The sequence below is a fragment of the Peromyscus eremicus genome, unplaced genomic scaffold (genome assembly GCF_949786415.1).
Source record: "Peromyscus eremicus unplaced genomic scaffold, PerEre_H2_v1 PerEre#2#unplaced_703, whole genome shotgun sequence".
Taxonomy (NCBI): Eukaryota; Metazoa; Chordata; class Mammalia; order Rodentia; family Cricetidae; genus Peromyscus; species Peromyscus eremicus.
Genome location: NW_026734939.1, coordinates 175,002 through 188,521, shown reverse-complemented (window position 1 = coordinate 188,521; position 13,520 = coordinate 175,002). Strand labels below are relative to the sequence as shown.

Genomic DNA, 13,520 nt, shown 5'->3' with positions numbered 1-13,520 from the left:
GCTGCGGCGACCGACTAATGATTTATTTGAATCAGGTGACCGACTGAGCACCTATATATGGCGCTAGGTCCACCCTGGAAGTGAATGCTTGCCTAAGGTTAAAATATAATGACGGACATAATTGGAGTCGGACAAAACAGTCCCTTTATGAAGGGCTGAGGACGTGATTGGCTAGCAGTGTGACGGACGGGGCAGGGCCTTGAGGAACTTCAACCACTTCTACTGCCCAGACGCACTCTGGGAAGGAGCAGCGAGCACCAGTCCTCGAGACCGCTCCTAGTGACGGGAGGGGTCCGGCCACAGCTCCCCGTTTGGTCGGCGCCGGGGCTGCGGGCAGCGAAGGACGGCCAATAGGCTGCGCGTTCCCGGCCACGCCCGCGCGCGCTCTCTTCTCGCGAGGCCTGCTAGGCCCGAATGTCGTTAGCTGTGTAGAAAGATGGCGGAAAATTTAAAAGGTGAAGCAGTGGTGGCTGAGGCGCAGGCTACTGGCCCGGTCGAGTAGAATGGAGGGAAGGTGTCGAGGGCTCCGGGCCAGGCGTCCGGAGCCACGAAGCCTGGAGCTAGTAGGCCGGCGCGGAAAAGATGGGGCTGGAGAGCGCGGGCCCGGCGCGCGGGCTGGGCGGGGCTGAGGGGAGGGGGCGCGTGCTTCGGCCGCGGGGGGCGCGGGGCTGCGCAGGCTGCGCGCGGGGGTTCTCGGGTACGCGCTGCCGGCCGGCGCGCCCACGCGCGCGCTAGAGTCCGGAGGAGGAGGTTGCGACCACACGCGGGAAAAGCAGCTCCCGGTGACCATTACCCTTTCGGTTTCCACGGGAGACGCCGGAAGGGAAGGAAGAAGGGGAACGGACCCCCTTCTCAAAATGGGGGAACCGGCGACTCTAGGTGGGAAGGGATCTCGGCGTGATGAGGGCAAGGTTTAGGGTAGCGAGCGGAGTCTCCGCGAGAGAGGGAGTGGGGGTCTCGGTGATAGGCGGGCTGGACTCCTCCATGTGTAGGAAAAGGGGTGACTGCGTGTTGGGCGGGCTCGGCAGGGAGGAGAGATTCCACAAGTGTGAGCCGGAGCTCCGAGGGGTAGGAGTCCAGCTGTGCTTAGTGCGCAGCCAGATGCTGGAAACGTGACCCGGGGCCGCTTCGGAGCGGTTGCAAATGCAGGTTAAAGGTTTGGGAAAGGAAAGGCCTCGGAGGAGAAGGCTGAGTCGTCTTCGCTGGGCCTGGGCTAAAGGATGGGTGTACACGCAATGATTTTGAAAAGTGCTTGTGTGTCTTTAGGTGAACAGGCTAGAGTATTTCATTCATGACGGTTTTCGTTTTGAGTTGTATAATGGGGGTTGAAAACATGAAGCATATTTAAAAGATGGCATTGGATATCGGCAACATACAGTTAGCATCAAGTGTTTTGTGACATATGATTTAAAAAAATGGCTTCTAAAGCACATTAAAGGAAGTGCTTTGAAGTAAAAATGTGTATATTTTTTATCCGTTTGTCTTGAACAGTTTTGGAGACCCTAATGAGTGTTAGTGACTTACCACATATACTGTTTACATGTTCCTGAATTGAGAGCAGGGCCCTTTGGATTGAGTTGTACTTTTTCACAGAAACATGGGATGAGACAGCAAGTGATAATACAGCTTGAGAAAAATAGACCTTAGGTGTATAAAATAGCCCAGACAAGTCAAGGAAGCTTCCAGTAAAGTTAGATCCTTTTTGTTTTTCTGAGACCATCTCACTATGGCTGTCCTGGAACTTAGTATGTTGACCCGCTGGCCTGGAACGCGCAGATCTGAGATCTGCCTGTCTCTGCCTCCCAAGTGCTGGTTCTAAAGGCTTAATCTAACACTTTTCCACAATCTTTATAATTCCAAAATCAAAAAAGGCCCTGAAAATAGAAGTCTTTTCTTAAAGTTGTCACTAATGGCAAAAGGAGATCTTTTTTGTTGTTTTATATTTTTTTCCAGACAGAGTTTCTCTGTGTGTAGGCCTGACTGTCCTGGAACTTTCGCTCTGTAGACCAAGCTGGCTTCGAACTCAGAGATCTGCTTTCCTCTGCCTCCCGAGTGTTGGCACCTCCACGACGTGGACAAAAGGAGATCTGTAAAAGTGCGATTATTCAGTGAGGATATTTAATGCGGAAAATTCAGGCTTTTGCTGTAGATGTGTTTGCTGTTAGTGTGTTTGATTATGGATGGCTTGACGCCCTGTTGTGAATGTGTCTAAAATTACATTTTTTTCAGTCCCCACATTTTTGAATTCCAAAATAAATGTGGCCCAGGAGTTTCAGCTAAGTGATTGAGGACCAGTTTTACGGTTATCACCTGTTTGCTCCCCTGGGGGTTTTCATCCTAACCCCTCACCCCTTTAGGCAATGCACCCTGCAGAGCTAGGAAGCTGTTTTCTTTCTTTTGCAAAGTGAAAAGAGAGAGCGGTGATTAGGTATTGAACCTAAGGCAAGTTTGCAGGCAGTTTTCGGTCTTGGAAGTTCTAGGAGTAAATAAATCCCTTTACAGACAGTCCGTGCCACAAGCCCCACTTTCAGCCTTGCTGTTTCAGGGTTAGGGGGCAGGGTTTGGAGTAGAAGATTCTCCCGGAAGGGGGGGATGAGTCCTTTTGTGACTCTGGCCGGGTGGGGGGTGGCGCACACCTTTAATCCCAGCACTCAGGAGGCAGAGCCAGGTGGATGGATCTCTTATGAGTTGGAGGCCAGCCTGGTCTACAGAGCGAGTTCCAGGACAGCACCAAAGCTACACAGAGAAACCCTGTTTCGAAAAAACAAACAAACAAAAAAAACAAAAATTTGTGACTTGTAGGCCTTCTCATTCCAGGCTGCAGTGTATGTTGCAAATCATCCTGGAATCAGCTTCAGGATCTGTGCCGACTGGCCAAGCTTTCTTGTCCTGCCCTTGGTGTTTCTAAGAAGAATCTTTATGACTTTGAAGTCGAGTACCTATGTGATTATAAGAAGATCCGTGTAAGTCTGGTGGGGATGTGTGTGTGACTGCCCTAGCAGGGGACCCTCTTCCCCGCCCAACCTCCACATCTCTTTACAAAGGATTTTCACCTGGTTGAAAATGGGATGAATCGACTCTTATTTCCATTTTACAGGCGGGGGAAATCAAGTGGCTTTTTCATAGAACAATAGGCAGAAAGAATCCTCAACTGAATGTTTTCTACTTGGAAACATAAATAATTTGCAGAGATACAAAGTGATAATATGAACCTAAGAGTGGAAGTAAAAATAAATGGCAACAGTTACTCAGTATGTCCACAAGAAACTTTTTCAACTGATAATAAGGATGAAGTGGCAAGAGTTTCTGCCAGAGAAAGCAATGGGATAGTTAGTTACTAGAGCCCGCTGAAAGCCGCATGCTTAAAATGTAGCCTTCATTTTCCCTGGAGTTGTGAGAATTAGTTGTAGGGTGTGTCAGTTGCTTGGGACAATACCTGCCGCATAGTGAATGCTAGAAAAAAATGTTAACTGTTTTTCCTTTCCTCTCCTCTTTTTTTTTTTTTTAATTTTAAGACAGGGTTTTGCTATGTTGCAAAGACTAGCCCCAGACTCAGAATCCTTCTGCCTCAGTTTACTGACAGGCTTATAGATGTGTATATTATATGTATATAATCCTCTCCCCACTTATATTTTCTTCCTTACAGATGAGGTAACAGACATGGCATAATTTATTTGCCTAAGGCAACATAGCCAGGAAGCTACAGATTGACATTTTTAATATTTATTTTATTTTATTTTATGTGCATTGGTGTGAAGGCATCAGATCTCCTGGAACTGGAGTTATAGACAGTTGTGAGCTGTCATGTGGGTGCTGGGAATTGAACCTGGGTCCTCTAGAATGGCAGCCAGTGTTCTTAACCACGGAGCCATCTCTCCAGCCCTACAGATTGACATTTTAAACTCTATCTATCCTATGGCTGACTCCCAGCAATTAGATCTCCCCTCCCCTGGCCCTGTGCAGAAAACTGCCTGAAAGAGAGGGTAAAGCAGGGCTCACCTACCACAGGACAGGCTGCTCGAAGTGGCAATGTTTTGATTCGGTGAGGGGGTCGGATTCGGAATGTATTTCGTGGGGAGTGTGAGTGAGCAAAAGAGGAACCCAGAATAACTACAGGAGTTTGGGCCTGAACAGATCATTGGAATATAGAGGAGGAAGTGCTCTGGGGGTTGAAAAGGAGGAATTTCAACAGATAGTAAGGGGGAGAGTGGAAGTTGAATTCAGTAGTCTTACTCCAGAGGCACTGCCTGGAGCCAGTCTAGAAAGAAAGTGCTGTGAGGTGAATGTTCTCCATTGCCACAAGGGTCTTATTTATGGTACCCTCCGCCCCTGTCCTAACAGGAACAGGAGTACTACCTGGTTAAGTGGCGTGGATACCCTGAGTCAGAGAACACCTGGGAGCCACGCCAGAATCTCAAATGTGTGCGCATTCTCAAGCAGTTCCACAAGGACTTAGAAAGAGAGCTTCTCCGGCGGCACCGCCGCTCCAAGCCACCCAGGCATCTGGACCCAAATTTAGCCAACTACCTGGTGCAGAAGGCCAAGCAGAGGCGGGCACTGCAGCGCTGGGAGCAAGAGCTCAATGCCAAGCGCAGCCACCTGGGACGCATCACCGTGGAGAATGAGGTAGACCTGGATGGCCCTCCGCGGTCCTTTGTCTATATCAATGAGTATCGTGTTGGGGAGGGCATCACCCTCAACCAGGTGGCTGTTGGCTGTGAGTGCCAGGACTGTCTGTCGGCACCCACTGGAGGCTGCTGCCCTGGAGCGTCCCTGCACAAGTTTGCCTACAATGACCAAGGCCAGGTGCGGCTGAAAGCTGGTCAGCCCATCTACGAGTGTAACTCCCGATGTTGCTGTGGCTATGACTGCCCTAACCGTGTAGTCCAGAAAGGCATCCGCTACGACCTCTGCATCTTCCGCACTGATGATGGGCGAGGCTGGGGTGTCCGCACGCTGGAAAAGATCCGCAAAAATAGCTTTGTTATGGAGTATGTGGGAGAGGTGAGGAGATGGGTGTGGGTATGTGTGCAGCTTTTCCCACTATGTGTTTGTAGTGTGTGCCTCAACCATGTGCCTAAAACTCTCCTGCTTTCCTTGTGAGAAAAGCCTAAGGTGTTGGTCAGAGTGATACCGGGACATTGAAGCAGGAGTCAGTGCTTTTCCCTGACACATCAGTGGGACCATGCTGGTAGTTAAAAGAACACTGAAGTACTTCTGACCTCAGCTGGCTTCATAGGGTATATAGCAAAGAAAGTGGGAATCGAGCTTTAGGCAGCTAACTTTGCAAAGCTATGTGATCAGGGCAAGTTTTCTCCTTCTTTTGTGATAAGGGTCATTGGATCAGAAACAGTGAATCTAAAGTAGCATGTAGGCTTGTCTTGGATGAAGGTTTGGCAAGATCCTCTAGACCAGTGGTTTTCAACCTGTGGGTCGCAACCCCTGGGGTTCTTACAGGGCTCACCTAAGACCATTGGAAAACACAGATATTTGCATTACAATTCATAACAGCAAAATCACAGTTACGAAGTAGCAGCAAAAATAATTGTATGGTTGAGAGTCACCACAACATGAGGAGTTGTATTAAAGGGTCACAGCGTTAGGAAAGTTGAGAAAAACTGAGCTAGACTTTCAGGTTACCCTGGGGAAATGCTAGATGGTATATGATGCAGGCTAACTTTTTTTAAATCAATAATCCCCAGATTTTTGTGGCTTAACACATTAGGAGTTAGTTTGCATTGTTTTGAGGCAGAGTCTCCCTCTGTAGCACAGGTTGGCTTTGAGCTCACAGTCCTGCTTCCTCCTCTGAGTGCTGGGACTATAAACATGTGTCACCATGCCTGGTCTAGATTTACCTGGTTTGTGAACACTCCAGTATGGGTATTTCAGTGGATCTCCTGTCCATATAGTGACTCCGGCCCCCTAGGATTTTATCCTCACTTTGTGCCTTTTTTGTACCTTAGGGCCTTCAGCTCACCGTCAGATCCTCCGCATTTTGTAGTAGGGGACTGAAGGGGAAGGTACTAATGAGTCAGGCCTGGAAGCAGTACATGCTACTTATGCCCACTATTGGCTGGAAGTGAGTCACTAGCCTTACCTCTGTACTAGGGAGGTGTGGGGGTGTGTGCTTTAATTTTGTGACCAGTTGTAAAACAAGAGTCTGGGTGAGCAACTAGCAGGTGTGTACAGCAGAAAGTACCACATTCTAAGTAAGACATGGTGGGCATGTGGGGTTGGGCAGTTCCTTTTTATGGAGACAAATCTCACTGCTTGCGAGATTTAGCTTCCCTGTGTCTTGACTGTCTAAATGTGTGTTTTTTCATGACATTGTCCATGTATTTTCATAGGTCCCCTCTAGATGGTATTTGCTTGGAAAGAGACAGTAACTGGCTAGACGACACATGCGCAGGTGTCCACCTGTAGCAGTGACACTGATGACTAGGAGAGGCTTCCACTCTTTTTCTTTTTTGGTTTTTTGAGACAGGGTTTCTCTGTGTATCTCTGGCTGGCCTCAAACCCGCCTGCCTCTGCCTCCCAAGTGCTGGGATGAAAGGTGTGGGCCGCCGGCACCACCGCCCTGTGAGGTTTATGACCTGGAGGAAGCTTGAACTCTCCATATTCTAGAAGTGTCTTTACCCCAGAGTGATATGGAATAGTCTGGGATATAGACAGCTTTCTAGAAGAGAATGCTCTCAGCCTGGGACCCCTGACGGTCTGGAAGGGGAAGTGTCTAGACCCTCTGAGATCTCAGCATTCCTAGAGTCATCCCAAGCAGGAAGCCAGTCAGTATAATTGTGAGCAAGGTAGAGGAAAAGCCCTCTCTATACACACGGACTTATAGGAAGCAGCATCTATACCCCATAGGAAGGAAGGCTCAATCCCCTGAGTGTAGTGTCCTTGCTTCTCCACTCTGGAAATAGCCGGGTTGGTTTCCAGGAACACTCTCACCTCTTCCTTACCTTTCCCTCTCCTCCATTCTCTCCATGTTATTTCTTGACCTCTGTGTCTTGCCGTGGTCTGCCTGCTTAGGTCCAGGCCTTCTAGTACCCTCAGTTTCTGTGGGTCCTTCTGATGGTGTCCTTCTACCAAACACTGCCAGAGCTAAACCTTTTTCCATGTGGCCTCTGAAGAGGCCGTAAGTACAGTACAGTGGGTAGAAGGTGGTCCCTGGAGGCTGGCTGCCAGCCTGCCCTCCCACTCAGCAGCAGTCACTTCATGTCTCTTTCTGTTTCCTCGTCTGGAAAAGAGAAGGAATTACTTAGGTTGTTCCTCCCTGGGAAGCACTTGGAAGATGCGCTTCAGCAGTACTTGGTAGTGCTTTAGTCCAAAACTCAGACAATCCAGATTGCTCAAAATTGAAAGGTGGTTTTTTGTTTTTAATAGTCCCACCTGATGTATTATTTTGTTTGTACTGGGGGTAAATATTCATATATTTAATCACAAATGTTAATCTACTTAATTATGGGGCACTATCTAGATGTTCCTGAGGTATATTATTGTAAACCCGCCCCCCATAGGATGCAGGGCCTCCCTTATGCTGGGTAGTACTCTGAGCCACATCCTAACCTGCAGGGTGCTATGTGATTAGTTCAGAGGATCCTCCTCAGTCTTGGATGCCAATCTTGGGGGCCACTGACAGTTTGTAACAATAGTTCCTGCTCCTTTGGACCTTTCCATGTTTGTTCCAGATTTTCATATTTCCACAGATTCTTTCTAACCTCACCAGGCAGAGAATGCTAGCAGTTTATTTCTGAAACATGAGTTCTCTCTGTATTTTATCATCTCTGGAATGGAGGTGAGTTTTAATTGATAAAATGGTAGTAATGGGCACACAAAGGGAGGGTGAACCTTAGATTTCAACAAGGTGTGGTACTTAACCGGTCACTGCAAAAGCAGCACAGACCATTTTTCTCACACACATGCGCTTGTGTCTTTACAACAGCCCCTAAGTTGGGACTTTGCTGCTGACATTCCCATTCTATAGATGAGAAAATAGAGGCCCAGAGGTGCCGCGCAGGAGCTTGGTCCAAGTTACAAAGCTAGTAAAATGAAGTAGGTAGGAAATGCCTATTATTTAAACCTGGTGTTATGGCAGGCCTGCTGGCTTTTTCCTTTCCCCAAGAAAACAGGCACACAGAGAGAATAATATTCAGGATCTCACATACAGGAGGGGGCTGACAGCCACTGACTTGGTTTCCTATTTCTCATCCACATCAGCAGCCTTTCTAAGCTGCCAACTCCTAGGCTGTTTTCCCTGACAGCCTGGAGAGCTACTAGAGAGTAGGGATGGAAAGGGATGAGTTTTCAGGGTGGGACATCGCAGGAGAGAGGAAGGGAGGGCCGTTTATGCCTGGAGGGGATGACTCATGCCGGTGAGACTGGGGCAGCAGGTAGGAGCAGAACAGACAGAAAGATGGAGTGGGGGAGGATGTGAGCATTCCTTAGACTCCAATTAGAAAGCTGGTTCAGAGAAGAGCAAGTCTGCTGGTGAGTTACAATGGCTGCCCTTAGTTCCCAGCCTTTAATGAGGGGTGACTGGCATCTGAGGGTCTGGAAAGCCAGAGGTTCCAAGTAGTCACATACTGACACCATAAGATTCTCAGGGAGCTAGGAGGCCTACCTCAGCATACTTTAAGTGAATACTACTATGGCTATTGCTTCATCCTTCAGGAGATAAGCCTCACTGTTGAAGGTGGTGATGCCGTAATGACCTGGAGCCTGCTTTAGAGGATGAATCAGTCTCCCTCCCTCCCTCCCTCCCTCCCTCCCTCCCTCCCTCTCTCTCTCCCTCCCTCTCTCTCTCTCCCTCTCTCTCTCCCTCCCTCCCTCTCCCTCCCCCTCCCCCTCTCCCCCTCCCCCTCTCTTCCCCTCTCTCTTCCCCTCTCCCCACCACTCTCAGACAGGGTTTCTGTCTCTTTAGATCACGCTGGCCTCAAACTCAGAGATCTGCCTGCCTCTGCCTCCTGAGTGTAGGGATTAAAGGTGTGCGCCACCACCGCCCGGCTGGATCTCATTTTTTTAGATTTTACTTGTGTGCGTGCTTATGTGCAGGTGTTCGTGTAGCCCAGAAGGAGAGGGGATATTGGATCCCTTGAGCTTGAGTTAGGGGTATTTGGGTTTGTTTTTTGAGACAAGGTTTCTCTGTGTAGCCCTGGCAGTCCTGAACTCATTATGTAGACCAGGCTGGCCTCAGAGATCTACCTACCTCTGCCTTCCAAGTGCTGGGATTAAAGGCATGTGCTGCCACCACCCTCACCTAGCCGACTCCTGTTGCACTAAGCACGTTTTACCAGCACCAGCCCTAGGCCATATCTCTTAAATTCCTCCCCTCCACCACCATCTGAGGTTTTCTTGAACAGTGTCTTACAGTGTGTAGGTCTGATTCCATCTTTGTTATATATATCTTTGGCCCCTGAGGGTCAGGGCTAGGCCTGGATTCTTATCTTCCCCAGCCAGACTGACCACCGTTGTGAGCAGGATCTAGGCACAGTCTCCAGTACAAAATGACCTGGTGGGCTGAGGGTGTTATATATTGCAGTGGTAGTGTGTGCTTAGTACACACTACGGCCCTGAATTGGTTTACACCATCAAAAAAACAAAAGACCACTGAATGAACGAAGAAAAAATGCAGATGGGGGAGTCAGGTCCTTCAGGAATGAGCTAGAGTAGGAGGTGGTATGAAGTGTGGTTTGGAGGTAAATCTAGGTTTTATAGAGGCAGCTGTTAATCAGTACTTGGCCCAGGACATAGGTGATGGATGGCAGAAGAGGCAGGGAGCAAACAGGACACTAATGCGGCTAGAGAACACAGAGTGGTCATGACCAGAAGGGAGCAGATTTGAAACACAGAAGGAGCATAGCATGGTCAGCAAAGCTGCATAAGGGGCCAGGAAGGTCTGTGTCTAGTGTCATCAGGGAGGTGGACAGTGTCTTTGAGGAAGAGAGGGAAGGAAGAAGACAGGTGTTAGAACTACCTAGAAGACTGCCTCTTGGGCCAGAGGGGTTGCTGGATCAGAGAACAGAAGGAAAAGAGCAGTTAGCTTGTATCTGCTGTGGGCTGTACTGTTTGGGCACTTAGTAGGTAGATGGAGGAAAGCCAGAAGTGAGGGTACCCTGGGCTGAGGAGATGGCATTCTGGCATTCTCTGGTACAGTAAGACACCCAGAAAAAAGTCAGCAGCACTGAAGGATTGCTGGAGGGTATGGTTTGGGGTACCAGGGGAGGAGTGGATATGGGGCCCAAGGTGAGGACTGTCAAGTGAGGGTAAAGTAAAGAAAATTCATCAACAGCATTTGGGAGGCAAGAGCAGATCAGAACTGGGATGGTAAAGCAGCTTCATGCTTCCTGGGATGGGAGGTACTGGGGAGGAGGTGCCTACCGTTTCCAGCCTCAGGTGTTGGCACCCGAGTTCAGTGTTAGGCCCTTCTCAGCTCTGTTTTGCATTCCTTCTCTCATATTCTCTCTCGTTCTTACTCTCCCTTTACCTCTGTCATTTGATCCCGAGGTTTTAGCCTCAGCCCCTTTCTGCTCATCTCAGGATTTGAGGATCTTGGCCTTGGATTTTCTGAGGGCCTTGGTCTTCTCTGTCTCTGACCTGGGTCTTTCATACTAAGATTCTGTGTTTTGTCTCTGAGTCTGGCTCTTTTGTCTGAGTCCCTTTCCCATCCATTCAAGCCCTTGTCCCCACTGTCGTCCAGGGCCTCTTTATTTCCCATGTCTTCCATGTCCTTGCCATCTGCATGGCCTACAGTGGTTCTCACTCCCTTGTTGACTTGTACTATGTCTCTTGCTGTCCTGCCCTGGCTCAGTCAGTTTCTCCTTGTCTCCTTGCACCCTGGCTCTCACTTTCTTGCCTGTGCTCTGGGTCTTTCTGTCTTTGTCGCTCTGTGTCTCTGGGACGTCTCACTGGGAACAGAAAGTGGAGGTTCCTCTCTTCCTTTCACTCTAACTGCACCTTGCAGCTCCCCCATCCCCCATTGCAAGACACCTCCTGCTTTCCAGAGGTTGGAGAAGGGGTGGGTGGTGGGTAGCCCTCTGAGGACTAGCCCTCTGAGGACTGGCAGACTTCGCTCCTGCTCACTGTTCTTCTCTTCCCAGGGGAGAGTTGGGGCTGGCTTTCCTGAACCTTCATGACCAATCTTACCCCCCCCCCCTTCCCCAGATTATTACCTCAGAGGAGGCAGAGCGGCGGGGCCAGATCTACGACCGCCAGGGCGCCACCTACCTCTTTGACCTGGACTACGTGGAAGACGTATATACCGTGGATGCCGCCTATTATGGCAACATCTCTCATTTTGTCAACCATAGTGTGGGTGCCTCCAGCAGGCGGGCAGAGGGTTGGGAGGGGCAAGCCAGGGCCCCTCCTCACTTTCCCACTGTTCTTTCTTGCCCAGTGTGATCCCAACCTGCAGGTGTACAACGTATTCATAGACAACCTTGATGAGCGACTACCCCGCATCGCATTCTTTGCCACAAGAACCATCTGGGCGGGCGAAGAGCTCACCTTTGATTACAACATGCAAGGTGGGGGTGGCAAGGGCCCCAGGGGCAGGGGCACATGTGACATGGGATGTGAGGACCCCACCCCAAGGCACATGGGTCATTCAGTGGACCATGGGAAAATCTTTTGCTGGGGTTTTAAGATGTTCTTTCTGACTCCCAGCCTCCTACCTGGACCCTGCCCAAGGCTTGTAGGTTCCCACCCCCTTAACCCCAACCCTGAAAGACTTACACTACCTTCTCTCAAGACTTGTGGGAGAGGATGTTCGGCTGGAGAGTTAAGGCACACCTCACTTCATCTTGAATGAACTGCCCCTGCCCCTCCTGACTCTAATCCTCTTTCACCTTCCTTGTTCTGAACCTCTAGATACCCTTGTGCTCTCCAGCCAGACCTCTTCTTGATAAACTAGTCATCTCTGAGACACTTAGCAGATAGTGGGCAAGAGAGTTCAGGTGCCTTTTGGGTGCCCAGGTTGCTCTCCAGTCCTGAACCCTGCCTGACATGACTTTCCTGTTTCCCTGTCAGCCACCTTCCTCCCCAAACATCCCTCAACCCCAGTCCTGAACAACTCCTGTAGTGTTGTGTCCCAAAGATCCCCTCCTAACCCCAAGATCCCTGGGTGTTCTGGTATAAGGGGTAGTAACAGGACACTTCATTCAGGCCTTCTAACAAACCCCCCTCCTTCCCTGACTGTGACTTCACAGTGGACCCCGTGGACATGGAAAGTACCAGAATGGACTCCAACTTTGGCCTGGCTGGGCTCCCTGGCTCCCCCAAGAAACGGGTCCGTATTGAATGCAAATGTGGGACAACAGCTTGCCGAAAATACCTCTTCTAGCCCTGAGAAGTTTGAGGCCACATTAACTGAAGGGTCCTGAAGCCACCTTCCTCTCTACTGCTGCCCTCTTGTCAAGAATGACCATCAGAGCCTTGTCTGCCTCCACTTGTCCTCATCTGCCCCAACCTATTCCCTCCCTGCTCCAGGGTCAGGGCTATGGTGAGGACTGACTCTGGGTACCCTTTCTCTCTTCCTTTCCCCTGTCCCAGGCCCATCAGGCATTGCACTTACAACTCCTAGCCACATTTTCAAAAGTATATTTTTCACATCAGGATTCCCTGGAGTTGGGATTCATGTTTGTCATGGAGGTCCAAAGGGTGAGCAACTCAACCCCAGAATAGAAAGACTTTTTTTCTGGATAGCATCTCTGCAGCTCTGTGTAGTTCAGGCTGGTGTTGGACTCTTAATCCTCCTGTCTCAGCTTTCCTCCTGCTGAGTGTATAAGTGTATACCCAGCTAAGCTTTTTTTTAAATTGCATCTGCTTCTGCTTGGAGACTAAGCGACCTGTTGCAGGCCTCTTGACTGCTCTAACAGTATGAGGAAGCAACCCCCAGGCAGACAGATATCAGAGCTCAGAGATACCAGCGTGACTTCAAGCTGGATCAGCAACCACAGAGCCTTTGTACTCATGAAAGAAAGGAGGTCTCCAGGGCTAGTGGATAATTCTGGTTCTGCTCATTGTGCTTTTGATGCTGGGTAGTATTGACCTTAAGACCCACAGGGTCTCGGAGTTGCAAGTCTGAAAAGTAGTTGCCCAAGTGCCACCAGAATACCTCTTGGAAGCTCCATGGGATAGTTAAGACCATCAGGGAGTAAAGAGTTCTAGATGTGCTGGAAACCCTGCCTTGGCATGTGATACCACTGGAACCAAGATATAGCTAGTCTGTAGATAGCACTTAAGACAATAATGTGCGTTGACTAGAAGCTGATGAGGTGCCAGGCACAGGGTAGAGCACCTGGTCCATATGGATTGTCTCAGGGAAGCCTTGAAAACCACACAGGTGGAGCCCAGGAAAAGGCCCATGTGGCAGAAGGCAACGACTAGGCCAAAAATGGTTGGGGAGACTTACTCACTAGAATATGGTGAGATGAGAGCCAAGCCCCCTTTACTTGTCAGCTTCAAGTATTCACCTGGCTCCACTAGCTCCAACGTTAACTGCCTAGAAATGTACAAAAGGCAAA

General features: G+C 49.5%; 1 protein-coding gene across 2 annotated transcripts; it reads left to right on the top strand.

Annotated features, from left to right (window-relative positions):
• The first annotated feature begins 260 nt into the window (after nucleotides 1-260).
• On the top strand, nucleotides 261-12,776 carry Suv39h1 (SUV39H1 histone lysine methyltransferase). 2 transcript variants are annotated; one of them, XM_059252980.1, is made up of 6 exons: nucleotides 261-455; nucleotides 2,818-2,963; nucleotides 4,342-5,004; nucleotides 11,161-11,307; nucleotides 11,393-11,522; nucleotides 12,204-12,776. In XM_059252980.1, the coding sequence occupies exons 1-6, from the start codon at nucleotides 437-439 to the stop codon at nucleotides 12,335-12,337; spliced, it is 1,239 nt and encodes a 412-aa protein (XP_059108963.1). In that variant the 5' UTR covers nucleotides 261-436; the 3' UTR covers nucleotides 12,338-12,776. The 2 variants fall into 2 exon arrangements, with proteins under 2 accessions (XP_059108963.1, XP_059108962.1); XM_059252979.1 differs by lacking the exon at nucleotides 261-455 and adding an exon at nucleotides 721-879.
• The last annotated feature ends 744 nt before the right edge of the window (nucleotides 12,777-13,520 follow it).